Genomic DNA, 16,772 nt, shown 5'->3' on the forward strand with positions numbered 1-16,772 from the left:
TTTGCATATATCTTCTCCTATTCTGTAAGTTGCCATTTAGTTTTGTTGACTGTTTCCTTCACTTTGTATAAGCTTTTGATTTTGATATAGTCCCAATAGTTTCTTTTTGCTTTTCTTTCCCTTGCTTCAGGAGACATACCTAGAAAAAAGTTGCTACAGTCGATGTCAAAGAATTTACTGCCTATGTTCCCTTTGAGGACTTTTATGTTGGATTTTGATAAGGATTGCATTAAATGTGTAGATTGCTTTGGGTAGACATTTTAACAATATTTGATCTTCCACTCCATGAAAGGTCTTTCCATTTCTTTGTGTTGTCTTACAGTTTTTTCATCAGTGTTTTATAGTTCTTAGAGTACAGATCTTTTACCTCTTTGGTTAGGTTTATTCCTCAGTATCTTATTATTTTGTGTGTAATTTTAAATGAAATTATCTTCTTAATTTTTCTTTCAGCTGTTTCATTATGAGTGTATAGAAATGCAACAGATTTCTGTACATTGATTTTGTATCCTGCAACTTACTGAGTTTGTCTATTAGTTCTTACAGTTTTTTAGTGGTGTCTTTGTTTTCTATATATAGCATCATGTCTTCTGCAAGTAGTGAAAGTTTTACCTCTTCCTTGCTGATCTGGATACCTTTTATTTATTTTTGTTGTGTAATTACTGAGGCTAGGACTTTCAGTACTATGTTGAATAAGATTTATGAGAGTGAACATCCTTGTCTTGTTGTGGCCGTATAGGAAAGGCTCTCAGGTTTTCCCCATTGAGGATGATGTAAACTGTGGGTTTTTCATATATGGCCTTTATTATGTTGGGGTATGTTACCTCTAAACCTATTTTGTGGAGGGTTTTTATCATGGGTGGATGTTGTACTCTGTCAAAAGGTCTTTCCAAATCTACTGAAATGATAATATGGTTCTTTTCCTTTCTTATTGATGTGGTATGTCATGTTGATTGATTTGCGAATATTGAACCACTCTTGCATCCCAGGAACAAATCCCACTTGATCATGGGGAATGATTTTTTTTTAATGTATTGATGATTCAGTTTGCTAGTGTTTTATTAATGATATTTGCATCTATATTTATCAGGGATACTGGCTGATAGTTCTCTTTATTAGTGGTCTTTCTCCGGTTTTGGTATCAGAATAATGCTGACCTCATAGAATGAATTTGGAAGTTTTCCTTTCTTTTCTGTTTTTTGGGATAACTTAAGAAGAATAGATATTGACTCTTCTATAAACGCTTGATAGAATTTGCCTGTTAAACCATCTGGTCCTGTACTTTTGTTTGTTGGAAATTTTTTGATTACTGATTTAATTTCTTTGCTAGTAATTGATCTGTTCAAATTTTCTACTTCTTCCTGTTTTGGTTTTGGTAGTTTATGTTTCTAGGAATTTATCCATTTCTTTTCCTTGTCCAATTTGTTAGTATATAGTTTTTCATAATATTCTCTTATAATTGTGTTTCTGTGGTGTTGTTTGCTATTTCTCTTCTCTCATTTGTGATTTTATTTACTTGAGTTCTTTCCCTTTTTTTTTTTTTTCCTCAGTAGGTCTGGGTAGAGGATTATCAGTTTTATTGTTTTTCTTTTTTTCAAAGAACCAGCTCCTGATTTCATTAATCTGTTCTATTTTTTCAAAGTTTATATATCATTTATTTCTGCTCTAATCTTTATTGTTTTTTTATTCCTTCTGAAGGTTTTATGTTTTTTGTTGTTCTTTTTCAGCTCCTTTAGATGTAAGGTTACGTTGTTTAGTTGAGATTTTTCTTGCTTCTTGAGGTAGGGCTGTATTGCTATAAACTTCCCATTTAGATACAATTTTGGGGCATCCGAAAGGTTTTGGACCATTGTGTTTTTATTTTAATTTGTTTCCATGTACTTTTTTATTTCTTTTATTTCCTGGTTGACTCATTCATTGTTTAATAGCATGTTATTTAACGTCCATCTATTTGTGGTCTTTTCAGATTTTTTTCTTGTGATTGATTTTTAGTTTTATAGCATTGTGGTCAAAAAAGATAAATGGTATTACTTCAGTCTTTTTTAATTTATTGAGGCTTGTTTTGTGGACTACTATGTGATCTATTTTGGAGAATGTTACATGTGCTCTTGAAGAGAATGTGTATTCTGCTGTTTTAGGATGGAATGTTCTGAATATATCTGTTGTATCCATTTAGTCTAGTCAATCAAAGCCATTGTTTTCTTGTTGATCCTCTGTTTAGATGACTTGTCTTTTGATGTAAGTGGAGTATTAAAGTCCCTTACTATTACTGTATTATTACCGGTTAGATCCTTTGTGTTTATTATTAACTGTTTAATGTATTTGGGTACTCTGATGTTGGGTACATGAATATTCCCAATTGTTATATCTTCTTATTGCATTATCCCCTTTATTATGACGTAGTGTCCTTTGTCTCTTATTACAATGTTTATTTTAAGGTCTATTTTGTCTCATATAAGTATTGCTAGTCTGACTTTTTTAATAACCATTTGCATGATAGATATCTCTCCATCCTCTCACTTTCTTTTTTTAAGATTTTACTGACTTATTTGAGAGAGATGATAGCAATAGAGAGAGCACAAGTGGGGAGGAGAGGGAGAAGCATGTCCCCCACTGAAGAGGAAGCCCAACAAGGGGCTCAGTCCCAGGATCCTGGGATCATGACCTAAGCCAAAGGCAGATGCTTAACCATCTGAGCCACTCAGGCACCCCCATCCCCATCCTTTCACTTTCAACCTGCAGGTGTCTTTAGGTCTGAAAAGAGTCTCTTATAGGCAGCATATAGATGAGTCTTGTTTTTTTTATCCATTTTGACACCTCAATGTTTTTTGATTGAAGCTTTAGTCCATTCATAATTAAAGTAATTATTGATAGATATGTACTTTTTATGACTTGTTTTGTAGTTGTTTCTGAAGATTTTCTCTGATTCTTTTTTATCTTTCTCTCTTTCACGGTTTGTTGATTTTCTTCAGTGATACACCTGGATTTCTTTCTCTCTATTCTCTGTATGTTTATTAGTGGTTTTTGATATGGATTACCATTAAGTTTGTAAAAAACCTCTTCTGCATATAGCATCTATGTTAAGTTGATGGTCTTTTAAGTCTGAACACATTCTTACTCCTGTCCTCTTCACATTTTAGGTATATATTGTTATGTTTTACATTCTTTTATTTTGTGAGTTCTTTGATTTTTTATAGAAATATTCATTTTTACTGATTTCCTTTATACTATCACTCTTGTTCTCTTCTTTACCCTCAAAGAGTACCCTTTAATATTTATTACAGGTATGGTTTGTTGTCATGAACTCCTTTAATTTTTGTTTGTCTGGAAAACTCTTCATTTTTCCTTCTATTCTGGCTGATAACCTTGGTGGATAGACTATTCTTGGCTGCAGTTTCTTTCCCATTCAGTACTTATATCATGCTATTCCCCTCTGGCTTGGATAGTTTCTGCTGAAAATTCTTTGTTAGCTTTATGAGTTTTCTATTATAAGTTACCTCTTTTGAGTTTTTTTTTTCTTTATTACTCTATTTTGCCAATTTAGTTACAGTATACCTTGGATGGATCAGCTTTTATTGATTTTGATGGAAGTTCTCTGTGCCTTCTGGATCTGTATATCTGTTCCTTTCCCAGATTTGGGGAATTTTCAGCTATTATTTCTTCAAATAAATTATCTTCCCCCTTTTCTCTCTCCTTCTTCTTCTGAGACTCCTGTAATCTGAATATTATTATATTTGATGGAGTCACCAAGTTCTCAAAGTCTATTCTCATTTTGCAAAAATCTTTTTTTCTCCTCCTTTTGTTCAGTTTGAGTACTTTCCATTACTCTATCTTCTAGGTCATTGATTCATTCTTCTACCTCTTCCAGCCTAGTGTTCATTCCATCAAGCATGTTTCTCATTTTGTTTATTGAGCCTTTTCTCTCTGCTATGTTATTTCTTTTCTGTGTTAAAGATCTCATTCATGTCTTCTACTTTTTTCTCAAGTCCATGGAGTATCCTTGTGATCATTACTTTAAATTCTCTATCAGATATGTTACTTATATCTGTTTTTGCTTAGATCTCCTGCGGTGGCCTTGTCCTATTCTTTCTTTTGGAATAACTTCCTCTGTCTTCCTCATTTTGTATTTTCTATGTGTTAAGAAAGTCAGTTACATCTCCTATTCTTGAAGGTAATGGCCTTATGAAAAAGAGGTTGTGTAGTGCCTTGCTGTATAACATCCCATGTTCTCCAGGGCGTGGTGCTTCTAGGAGTGTCTCCACATGTGCTGTGTGCGCTCTGTTATTTTGCCCTTGTTGCTTTGTCCTTCAGGTCAGTCATCACCAGAGGCTTTCATTGCCCATTGTGGGCAGTGTTTGGTCCCTGGCTGGAATGTAACATATTTTAACTAGATGTGGTCTGGTCTGTTTATGAAATAAGTTCTGTCACTGTCGCTTCAAGAAGTGAGACTCTCCAAAACTCCTACATTGGGAAACACAGTGTGAGCAAGGGTGGGTCACTTTTTCTGGGGGTGGGTGAGGCACTGTGCTGAGACTGAGAAGAGCATGATTGAGAGGGGCAGCTCCACTGGAGTTTGATGTGGGTCTTGATATAAGCAAGTTAGGTAGCCCGTGTGGACACTGTGCTATTTCCCACAGGTAGCCATGTACTTATGCTAAGGGATGGGGAGGGAAATGGCATTGTCCAATTACTTTGTTCCTGGAAGAGTCTCTTCTTGAATGCTGCCTCTTTGGAACATGCTCTGAGATGAATGAATCATCTCCCCACTGTGTGCCCCAAGTACACTTCAGATTTCTGTTTCCATGCTTTATGGCTTCAGGCTATTTGCCCTTCCTTTTTCTAAGAGCAGCCCCAGTGTCCTTCAGGCTCTGTTCCAGTAAAGCCCACTGAATATAAAATTCCAGGCTTTAAGCCCTGCTGTTTGGAAGAACTCACGAAATCCAGCCCCTCTTGCTTTCCAACATAATTGCTATGGAGATTTGTTTTCCCTATGTACTCCCTTGTGTGCTAGTCTACCTCGAGCTCTTCTTTCTTACCTGATAGGTTTGCAACTGTGGCTACCTCCCCACCACATTGACCATGATCTCTTTCTCTCACAAATTTCATCTCTTCATTTCCTATTCTCTTTTTGTGGCCTCTTCTCAACTTTTAATTGTGGAGTTAGTTCTCCAGTCTTCAAGTCCATTTCTGGGGTATCTAGGATGATTTGATAGTTATCTAGTTGTGTTTGTGGGATGAGGTGAGCTTAGGGTCCTACTATTCCACTGCCCTCTTCCAATCGCTTTCTCTCTTCTTTTATTTTTTTTTTCTAAATTTTAGCCATTCTAACAGGTATGAGATGATATCTCATTGTGTTTTTTATTTGTATTTCCCTTTTTCTTAATTTTATTTGTGTGTGTGTGTGTGTGTGTGTGTTCCAAAACTCATTGTTTATGTACCACACCCAGTACTCCATGCAATACATGTCCTCCTTAGCACCCAACACCAGGCTCACCTCTCCACCTACCCCCTACCCCCCAAAACCCTCAGTTTGTTTCTCAGGGCCCACAGTCTCTCATGGTTTGTCTCCCCTTCTGATTTTCCCCAACTTACTTCTCCTCCCCATCTCCCAATGTCCTCCATGTTATTCCTTATGCTCCATAAGTAAAATCATATGATGATTGACTCTCTCTGCTTGACTTATTTCACTCGGCATAATCTCTTCCAATCCCATCTGTGATGATACAAAAGTTGGGTATTCATCCTTTCTCATGGAGGCATAATACTCCATTGTATATATGGACCATATCTTCTTTATCCATTAGTTTGTTGAAGGGCGTCCTGGTTCTTTCCACAGTTTTGCGACTGTAGCCATTGCTACTATGAACATTGGGGTACAGATGACCCTTCTTTTCACTACATCTGTATCTTTGGGGTAAATACTCAGTAGTGCAATTGCAATAGGGTAGCTCTGTTTTTAATTTCTTAAGGAATCTCCACACTGTTTTCCAAAGTGGCTGCACCAACTTGCATTCCTACCAACAGTGTAAGAGGGTCCCCCTTTCTCCACATCCTCTCCAACACTTGTTGTTTACTGTCTTGTTGATTTTGGCCATTCAAACTGGTGTAAGGTGGTATCTCAATATGGTTTTGATTCGAATCTCCCTGATGGCTAATGATGATAAACATCTTTTCATGTGTCTGTTAGCCATTTGTATGTCTTCTTTGGAGAAGTGTCTGTTCATGTCTCCTGCCCATTTTTTGACATGATTATCTGTTTTGTGTATGTTGAATTTGAGGAATTCTTCACAGATCTTGGATGTCAGCCTGTATTTCCTTGACAATTAGTGATGTTGAGCATGTTTTCACATGTCTGTTGGCCATCTGTATACCTTCTTTGGGAAAATGACTATTCAGGGCTTCTGCCTATTTTTAAATCAGATTGTTTGTTTTTGGGGGGTTAAGTTGTATAAGTTCTTTATATATTTTGGATATTAACCCCTTATCAGATGTAACAGATAGAAGGAGTAAATCATTGAAATAAAAGGCAGAGCCTAACAAATTCACTCAATGATACTGTAATAGTAATATAACAAGACAGATGGTATAGCCACATTTGATGTATAAACTTGACAAATCACTAAGTGGTGTACCTAAAAATAATGTAACATTGTGTGTCAACTATACTAAAAAAAAAAAAAAGATATATTAGGATGGCATAGCACAATGGATAAGATTTAAATCTAAGCTCTAACACTTATAAACTATTTGTCCTTAGGTAGTATCCTTAATCTCTCTAGCCTCAGTTTCACAACTGTTAAGCAGGAATAAGTAATAGCAATCACTTAAAATGTAATGAGAATTTAAGTATTTAATAATTCACACTGTTTAGAACAGGGCATGACACATAGTAAATATTAAATAGTATAATGGTATAATAAATAGTAAATAGTATATAAATGTTTCCTAAAAATATACTTTTCTCATATACCTAGTCATAATGCATTAACACTGTCTTTCCATAATTGTCCCTATTCCAAAATATGGGGAATTGAGAGTCAATCTAGAACTGCTTGTATTTTTTAAGTCTTATTTTCTTTCTTAAATCCAAAATTGTATCGTTTGGACCATTTGTTGACTAAATATCAGTGGTGCAATGCTTATATTAATTTTCTCATAATAAGCTGTGGTAATGTGTTAGTCAACTGCTAGTATGCCTGTGTTTGTGTGTGTCTTCAAGTGCTTCTTGGAAGTTAATCATTCATGAGTATCACTTTCAAATAATAAAGACTATGGTTTATCCTAACAAAGTTCATCTGAATTTTGGGGCACTAATGTACTGGAATTAGAGAAAGATGTGAAGTTTTCAAAATTAAATCCTCAGGAATTCAGAGATTTTATTAAGTTAGCATCTGTTGGTGATGATAATTTCAGTTTCTTCAACTTATGACACTTTTATAAAGTGGACACTGTGAAGCAACCCATCAATAGATGTGGGTAGCAGTGTTTACACCTATATAATTCTTGAGGCAGTGATTATGTAACCTTTGGATACACCACACAGAGAATTGAGGAACTGGATGTTCCTTCCATAAAGAGCAAATGAATAAGATAGAACAGCTTTTAAAAATGAGGATAAACTGAGAGGCAATGAAGAAGACTTGACTCTGGAAGTATTTAAAAATTTGTCTGTTTGAGGTGATGTTTAGAGGTCATCAAGAGTAATAGAGAGGAAAGAGGATTGAGTCTCTAGAGTTTATGTGTGCTTTGGTCTAACTAGCTCACCCCCCCAACAAAAATATAACCCTTACTTGGTGCTTAATCCCAGTTGTAGCTGTAGTTCTGTGCTTTATGAGCCAATTGTCCCTAGCCAAGCTCCACAAATTCCCTGTGTCTCAAATACTGCATGTATAAAATGATGGTAACAATATCTTCCCTTAGGATTATCAAGATTAAATGACCTAAGGATATGAACCATATAGACCAGTGTTTGCCAATAATAGGAGCTGAAAAATTGTTGACTTTTATCTTTTAAACCTCTTTATCAGTTAAAAGTTCCAAATGCAGAGGACAGATGGGGTAAACATCGTGGTTGAGGCAAATATTGCAGTTCATTGAAAATAGCTGGCTCCTAATTCATCTCACTTCAGTAAATATTTCTTATGTCTCTACTACAAGCTGAGCACTGAGGGAATAGAAAAAAGAATGAAAGATCGTTCTTAAACTTCTGGGAATCACAATTCAAAATCAAGTAGAAATGAATGCAGTATTATGATCCATTGAGAAATGTCTTGTAAGGTAAATGAACTGAGGTTAAGCATGGATTCAACATTCACACAGTCTGTCTGACTGATTCAATGAAAACAGTATAGTCTTACATCATCTTCCTTTTTCAATAGTTATTTGTGCTCTTTACAGGATCAGTACCTATTTTCTTGGTCTATTTGGGCTGCTATAACAGAATACCATATACTAGATGGCTCTTAAGTCACATAAATTTAATTCTTACAATTCTGGAATCTGAGAAGTCCAAAATCAAGGATGTGGCAGATTCAGTGTCTGGTGAGGGTCAATTTCCTGGTTCATAGCCAACAGTTTTTTCACTTTTTCCTCAAGAGGTGGGAGAATCAGAGGATCTCTTTGAAGTCCCTTTTATAAGGACACTAATCCCATTCTTTTTTTTTTTTTAAGATTTTATTTTTTTATTTTATTTTATTTATTTGACACAGAGAGAGAGAGAGATCACAAGTAGGCAGAGAGGCGGGCAGAGAGTGGGGTTGGGGGGGGGGAGCAGACTCCCTGCTGAGCAGAGCAGAGACCCTGATGTGGAGCTTGATCCCAGGCCCCTGAGATCATGACCTGAGCTGAAGGCAGGGCAGAGGCTTAACCCACTGAGCCACTCAGGCGCCCCACTAATCCCATTCTTTTTTTTTTTTTTTAAGATTTTATTTATTTATTTGACAGACAGAGATCACAAGTAGGCAGAGAGGCAGGCAGAGCGCCCCCACTAATCCCATTCTTGAGGGCTCTCCCGTGATGATCTATTCAGCTCCAAAAACACACCTCTTAATACCATCATACTGGGTGTTAGGATTTCAACATATGAATTTTGTGAGGATATGAATATTTAGTCCTTAATAGTAACTATTCTTTTTCCCCCCAAAATTAGTTTGTGTGGCAGTGTGGAAGAACCACCACATGAGGACGGTAACCAACTACTTCATAGTCAACCTTTCTCTGGCTGATGTGCTCGTGACAATTACCTGCCTCCCGGCCACACTGGTGGTGGACATCACTGAGACCTGGTTCTTTGGACAGTCCCTCTGTAAAGTTATTCCATATTTACAGGTAATTGTTTTTCACACTTCTTTTGATCCAAACACAGAAGTTACTGAAAAAGTATCTTCTATTAAATATTGAAAAGTATTTTCACTTGTAATCATCTTTTAGGTTAACTAGTGAGCTAAGAGACAAATATACTTGCTTACAGAATTAGCAAAGTTGAGAAAAGTAATACTTGATATTTTGGGGTAAATAAGTTAAGTTCTGGGTAAAAAAAAATAAAGGAACAGAATCCTCAAGTCATTAGATGCTGACAACCCTTTTATTTCTTTGATGTCTAATTTTTCCATTGTAAAACGAGGAAATTGAACAAATTAATGATTGAGGCTCTTATTCAAATAAGAAAGTTCTGTCTATTTTTATAAGTGGTTTTGTTTCACACTGAGAAATTAAAGCTATGTGATCAAAGCAAATACAGTAAACAGATTTTAGTGTTGGTTCTGAATCATACTACCAGGTTTGGAAGCTCTGTTCTGCTTTATTGAATGTATGCCATCGAGACAAATACATAAGTTCTTTGTGATTCAATTATTAGAAAAGGATAATAATGAATCATACCATAAAAAAACTGAGAACAAATACTTTCAGAGAATAATTTTGTGATGGATATTCTGATAGTTCTAAAGATTTTTGAAAGTGAAATGTTTTCAAACTAGTGAGCACAGTCACATCCCTCAAAGAGATGGATTCTCTTTAGCAACTGGACACTGAATGAGATTGTGCCATTCTCTGCTTGTCTTCTTGTAATCATCCTCCACCCCTCATTCCCTACTCCATCCAGTTCCCAGATGGTGATCACAGTATTTGGAAGGAATGAAAATATGCTGCCAATAATGAAAAATTGGTACAGGTAGAACAATCGGACATGTCAACAGCAACAACAACAACAACAAAATAAGATACAGACCTTACATTCTTCACAAAAATTAACTCAGAATGGATTGTAGACCTGAGTATAAATTGTAAAACTATAAAACCCCTATAAGATAACAAAGAAGAAAACCTAGATGATTTCGGTTATATTGATGACTTTTTAGATACGATACCAAAGGCATGTACCTTGAAAGAAATAATTGATAAGCCAACTGCACTAAAATTAAAAACTTCTACTCTGTGAAAGACAAGAGAATGGGAAGACAGAGACCCAGAAAAAAATATTTTCAAAAGATACATATAATAAAGTACTGAGATCCAAAACATACAAAGAACACTTAAAACTCAACAATAAGGAAAGAAATAACCCAATTAAAAAAAAATGGCCCTTAAGACCTTAACAGAACTTCATCAAATAAGATATACAGATGGCAAAGAAGCATGTGAAAAGATGTTCCTCACCATACCTCATAAGCAAAATGCAAATTAAAACAACAAAGAAATACCACTATATACCAATTAGAATGGCCAGATTCTAGAACTCTGACAACACGAAAAGCTGGTGAGAATGTGGAGCACTAGGAGCTCTCATTTATTGCTGATGGTACAGCCACTTTGATACACACTCTGGGAGTTTCCTATAAAACTATACATACTCTCTTCATATGATCCAACGGTTGCATTCCTTGGTATTAACCCAAAGGAGTTGAAAACTTACATCTACACAAAAACTTGCATACAAATGTTTATAGCAGTTTTATTCACAATCACCAAAACTTGGATGCAACCAAGATGTCCTTCAGTAGTAGAATGGATAAATTAAGTGTTGTACATCCAGACATACAGGTAGAATATTATTCAACACTAAAATGAACTGTCCAGTCATGAAAAGACATGTGGGAACTCAAATGCATATTACTAAGTAAAAGAAGCTGAACCTGAGAAGGCTATATATTATATGATTTCAATAATACGACATTCTGGAAAAGACAAAACTAGAGAGAGTAAAAAGATAAATGGTTGGCAGAGATGAGCACAGAAAATTGTGATATGATAGTGTAATTGTGGGTACCTGTCATTATACATTTTTCTAAATGCATAGAATGTACACCACTAAGAGTGAACCAAAATATAAACTATGGGCTTCTTGTGATGATGGTGTGTCATTGTTGGTTCATCGGTTGTAACAGATGTACCACTCTGGTGGTGGTGGTGGGATGTTGATAATGGGACAGATAGGGAACATATAGTAAATCTCTGTACCTTCCCCTCAATTTTGCTGTGATCTTAAATGTACCCCCAAAATAAAGTTTTAATTAAAAACGAAAATTGGGGGGAGACATAAATAGCCATTGCTGGAAATTATGTTGATTAAGCTTTTGGATCTGAAATGGTTTTTTTTTCCCTCAAGGTTGGTTTTTTTTTTAATTTTTAAAAGTTTTTTTATTTTTTATAATTTTTTTATTCTTTATTAACATATAATGTATTATTAGCCCCAGGGACACAGGTCTGAATCGCCAGGTTTACACACTCCATAGCACTTACCATAGCACATACCTTCCCCTATTTTCATAACCCAACCACCCTCTCCCTACCCCCCTCTCCCCAGCAACCCTTAGTTTGTTTTGTGAGATTAAGAGTCTCTTACGATTTCTCTCCCTCCAGTCCCATCTTGTTTCATTTATGCCTTTGGATCTGAAGTGTTTTGAAGAGATCTTTAGCTCAATAGTTTTTCAATAACTTCATAAGGAAAAGTGGTAATCTTTTAGATAAGTTTAGACATCATTGACAGAATAGCAAGTGTAAAATGCCATGGACATTGTAAGCTTTATTGCAAACATTAGCTAGAAGGTTAGTTTGTGTCAATCAGATGAAAACCATGAATGTGTTACAAAAATAAAATTCAGTAACTTTTTCTGTTTTGAGATAAGCAGTACATTGCACAACAGAGAAAAGTATCCTTATTTTTTAAAAATAAGTAACAAATTAGTCTTAAGTTTTGCCTAGAGACATAGGAGACATTACAAATAGACCAGAATTCTAATATTTTACCATCTCTTGGTTTTAATAACCACCCAGGGGAAAATTTGAGGGATCCTCTTAAGTTTCTAGATACCTGCTGTTGTCCGGACTCTTCTACTGGCTGAGCGAGAATACTTTATGCTCTCTCTACAAACTAGAAGATTCCCCAATGAACAGTGGGGTGATGAGGGAGGAGTGGATCTTCCTGTAGTAAGTACAATCCTGCTCTATAAAACTATACATACTCTCTTCATATGATCCAACTGTACATAATAACTTCTTATAGACCAAGTATTCCAGACTCTTGTGTGAACAGTCAAGGATAGTCTAGATGTAGTGTGTATCCAGTGAGTGATGCAAGACATGGGTCCCTCTTAAAATTATTGATAGTACTATTTCATTTAACACAACTTATTAACAAGTCCTACTGTGATGAAATATCTTCTTTTCCTGAGAGATTTTGTTAGCTTCTCTATAGATAGTGTCCTGTCTAGTCAAGACCTCAACTGAATCTCTCCTCCATAGGCCAAGGAAAACTACAGAGTAACCACAAGATGTAAGTCAAGTGAAAAAGACTAGATCCATTCATTACCTCATTCAGCATTACTTCTTGATGAAAAATTATATATGCACAAAAAACTGGGTGCCCTAGTTAAACTAGTATCTTCAAATTCTCTCAACATTTATTGCCCATTTTCCATAGAGTTTCCCCAAATGGAATGAATAGTATCAATGGACAATAAGCTGTTCATTCAAATTTGAATAGTTGTTTTCCCTTAGTTGTGATATTCTGAAACTGATGTTTCAGTTTCTTATCAGTCACTGATATGAAATTTATGTCCCACTGAATGTTTAAAAACATATCACAAAAGTGTTTATCCAGCCAGATTTTAAGGTTATTCAGTTATATTTGATATTCTTAGGACATGTATTAATTTTCTATGACTTATATGTCCTTTTTCTTCTAAATACAATATAAAGAAACCTTTAGGTTTATGACTGATATATAATAACACTTCTCAAAATGCTCAAAAATCTTAAAAATCTCACAAATGTAATAAAACGTTGCTGAATAATTCAAACGACGCTTTTGTATCTTTAGTAACTCCGTAAATCTAACACTATTAACGTTAACTGGGCTATGTATCAAATAATTAACATAAATTTCTTAGAAAATTAAGACATGTTTCATTTTTCTTCTCACACTTATGGGAGCAGTTGGTACTTTTTTAGAGTGACTTTTTTTTTTTTCAACTGCAGAAGAAGCTCTGTATAGGCAATGTCAGGAAAAGAAGAACAAAAGGCCACCTGAGATGGAGATGGTGGGTGATAGGTGGTGGAATAGGGCTCCTTCACTCTCAGTAACACTTACCCACCTTCCAGTCTATCAGTCCCTCTATCCAGATCTATGATATAACAAAATTTGTTTCTTTTCCTTTTTTCTTTCTTCCTCTCTCTCTTTCTCTTTTTCTTTAGTTTTAAAAAATTTTAATGTAATCTCTATACCCAATGTGGGGCTCAAACTCACAACCCAGAGATCAAGAGTCTCATGCTATACCGACTGAGTCAGCCAGGTGCCCCTGAATTTCCATTTCTACTTGCCATAGATCTTTGAGGTCTTTTGTCATAGCTATATGCTAGCATAGAACATTTACTGGAATAAGTCTCCAGCATTCCCCTGACCACAGGGTGCCCATAGTAGGGTAAAAGGTCAAGTGCCTATAGCAGACATTCACATCATCTTATCCCACCTAATTTATAACATTCATACTGTAGACTGGATTCATTCTCAAATGATTTGGTACCCGGTTGATTTAAGCTAATATCAAATTCTAAGTGAAAAAGGCACACAGAAGTACATTCCCAGGAGTGAAAGACATAAGAAACTCATTTGTAATCACTCGGGATAAGATGCAACTTTATATACCCTCCCAAGAAAATGTCATTAATTGGATGTTAGTATGTATTATGCACCAGCAAATACAGTAGTCAAACAGTGAATATTAAATCATCAATTGCCAAGGGTCCATTCAATGGATCCTACTGTTAGATTAACAGCATATTCTCTCATGTAACAGATGACTGTTCCTTGGTTGACTGGATGGCAGTCTTTCCAGTGAACTATTTTTAAATTAATTATTACTATTTAATAATAAAGGAAAATACTAGAAATTATTTTTTAACTTGAGCCATGCTATTTCTATCCCATTCACTTATGTTGATTAGAATTCATGAATGATAAATCACTAAGCTTTATTGAGCATTTTACCCTTCTGATAGATAAATTGGATAAGTATAGCCCTGGCCTAGAAATTAGGAAAGGTCAGCTGTGCAGATCTAAAGTACCATGGGTTCTATTCCCAAGTTACCAATAGTATTGGGGCCCCTGGGTGCTTGGCATATTTGCAAGGAAAAAAAAGTGGTTGGTTTGAGAAGGACACTTGAATTAGCTCTACCATGGACCAAATAATTCTCAGGAGTCATCAACCAATCTAAACTTTCTCTGATAGAGTTCAGCCTTTAAAGTTACATTTAAAATGCAATTAAACCTTCAATAATGTAGTCTAGTTTAGGCTTTTACTTATAATTTCTGTGATTTTTTTTCCTCACTAAAAAGCAGCCTGTTCCAATTAAAAGCTAGACTGCTAAGCTTGAGAATGGAAGAGAAAACTAATAGTATAATCACCATAATCATTGCCATAATCATAATAAGTAATAACTACCACTTACAAAGCATTTATGGGACGGACCAGGGCTAGGCATTTCACATATCATCTGACTCTCGTGTAATTCCACGGTTGGGCACTATTATCATCCAGTTTTACAGATGAGAAAACTATAGTATAGAGAGGCTAAGGAGCTTGGCCAAGATCATATATTTATCAAGTGAGACTGGATTCATACTCAGGAAACCTGGTTGCAGAATTGATTTCAAATATACTGCCTTTTCCAGAAAGAATAAAAGAATCAGAGTAACAAGAACTGTATCCTGTAAGTTTCACTCACTTAACAGAAAAAATAGCAACACATGTGCTTTTGGCTTAAACTGTAAAATGGGTGGGGTGCCTCAGTAGCTCAGTCGCTTAAGTGCCCAACTTGTGATTTCTGTTCAGGTCATGATCTCATGGGTTATGAGATTGAGCCCCATGTCAGGCTCTGGGCTCAGCGGGGAGTCTGCTTGAGATTCTCTTCCTCTGCCTCCTGCTTGTTGCACACACATGTGTGCTCTTTCTCTCTCTCTCAAATAAATAAATAAATCTTAAAAAAAAAAACAGTAAAATGGGTAATCCAACACTGCACAACTCGATGGTGGGAGATGTAAAACAAATTGGCCATCCTGACTATATCCATGACTATTAGCCAACTAATTAGCCAACTATTAGACTTTTCTCCTGTATTGCCCAGGCTCTTAGATCCTTTTCAGTCATATGCACTGAAAGTCAATGCGTCCACAAAGAAGGTCCTGAGGTAAGAAATAAAGATGAATAGAACCAGAAATATGAGAAAGAGGACCAGACCACATTTATTACTTTAGAATGAGGCTTATAACTATTCCTTAAGTAAAAAAAAAAAAAAAAAAAATTAAGCCCATCAAACATTGTGCAGGTAGGTATGGAGACAAGGTTGTGAAAATAAACAAAAACAGTAGCAGTCCTTCCTGCCACAGAGCTTTGTTCCAATAGAGAAGACAGACAATAAATTAATTAAATGAAAATAACTGTACTATATCATGTAATACTTATTGTAAGTACTGAGAAAAAAGAAAAGGGAATGAGGTTTCTTTTTAGAGATGGGGTTTTGAGAGTGATACTGGAATCAGTGGTTCATCCATTTAGGAGTACATATTACATATATTTACATCAACTGATCATGTGGGTATAGACATGCTTAACATGTTGTCTTTACGATTTTCTTAAAGCTCCAAGTTAAAGTACCACTTATGAAGGCGTTAATTATGGAAATCTGGACTAGATGAACCTATTTGAGTTTTTTTTTTTTTAATTTATTTGACAGACAGAGATCACAAGTAGGGAGAGAGGCAGGCAGAGAGAGGGGAATACAGGCTCCCCGCTGAGCAGAGAGCCCGATGCGGGGCTCAATCCCAGGACCCTGGGATCATGACCGGAGCCGAAGGCAGAGGCTTTAACCCTCTGAGCCACCCAGGTGCCCCCCTATTTGAGTTTATAAGCAAACTCTGGTGAGGAGATCCGTAGAGAATTTGCTTCTAACATAATACTTGCCTGTGGGTACAACATGCTGGAAATGAACCAATGTACAATTAACATTTGTTATTTGAAAATATAGACTGAGGTATCCATGATTTTTTAAAAATGCTAATTAAATGCACTGCAATCAAATTTCTATATGATATTTTAAAAGCAAGACATGTCATATAACACATTTAGCATAAAATGATTGCAATGTTTTCATAGCACCTTTATCATGTTCAATAAGAAAGCTGTTTTACCTAATATATTTCTAATATTATTATTTATTAAAAATTCTTCCATGAAATATTTTCTCACAATTTTGAACCTGATTATCTGTGTGACCCTTTC

At 35.6% G+C, this 16,772-nt stretch overlaps 1 protein-coding gene across 1 annotated transcript in view; it reads left to right on the top strand.

The window, feature by feature from the left end:
• The window catches only part of HCRTR2 (hypocretin receptor 2), a 109,280-nt gene that overhangs the window by 60,182 nt on the left and 32,326 nt on the right, over positions 1-16,772 (top strand). The window contains exon 2 of the mRNA XM_032340292.1: positions 9,146-9,324. Within this exon, the coding sequence (XP_032196183.1) occupies positions 9,146-9,324 (179 nt within the window). The remainder of the gene's footprint in view (positions 1-9,145; positions 9,325-16,772) is intronic.

This window comes from Mustela erminea, chromosome 4 (assembly GCF_009829155.1).
Source record: "Mustela erminea isolate mMusErm1 chromosome 4, mMusErm1.Pri, whole genome shotgun sequence".
NCBI lineage: Eukaryota > Metazoa > Chordata > Mammalia > Carnivora > Mustelidae > Mustela > Mustela erminea.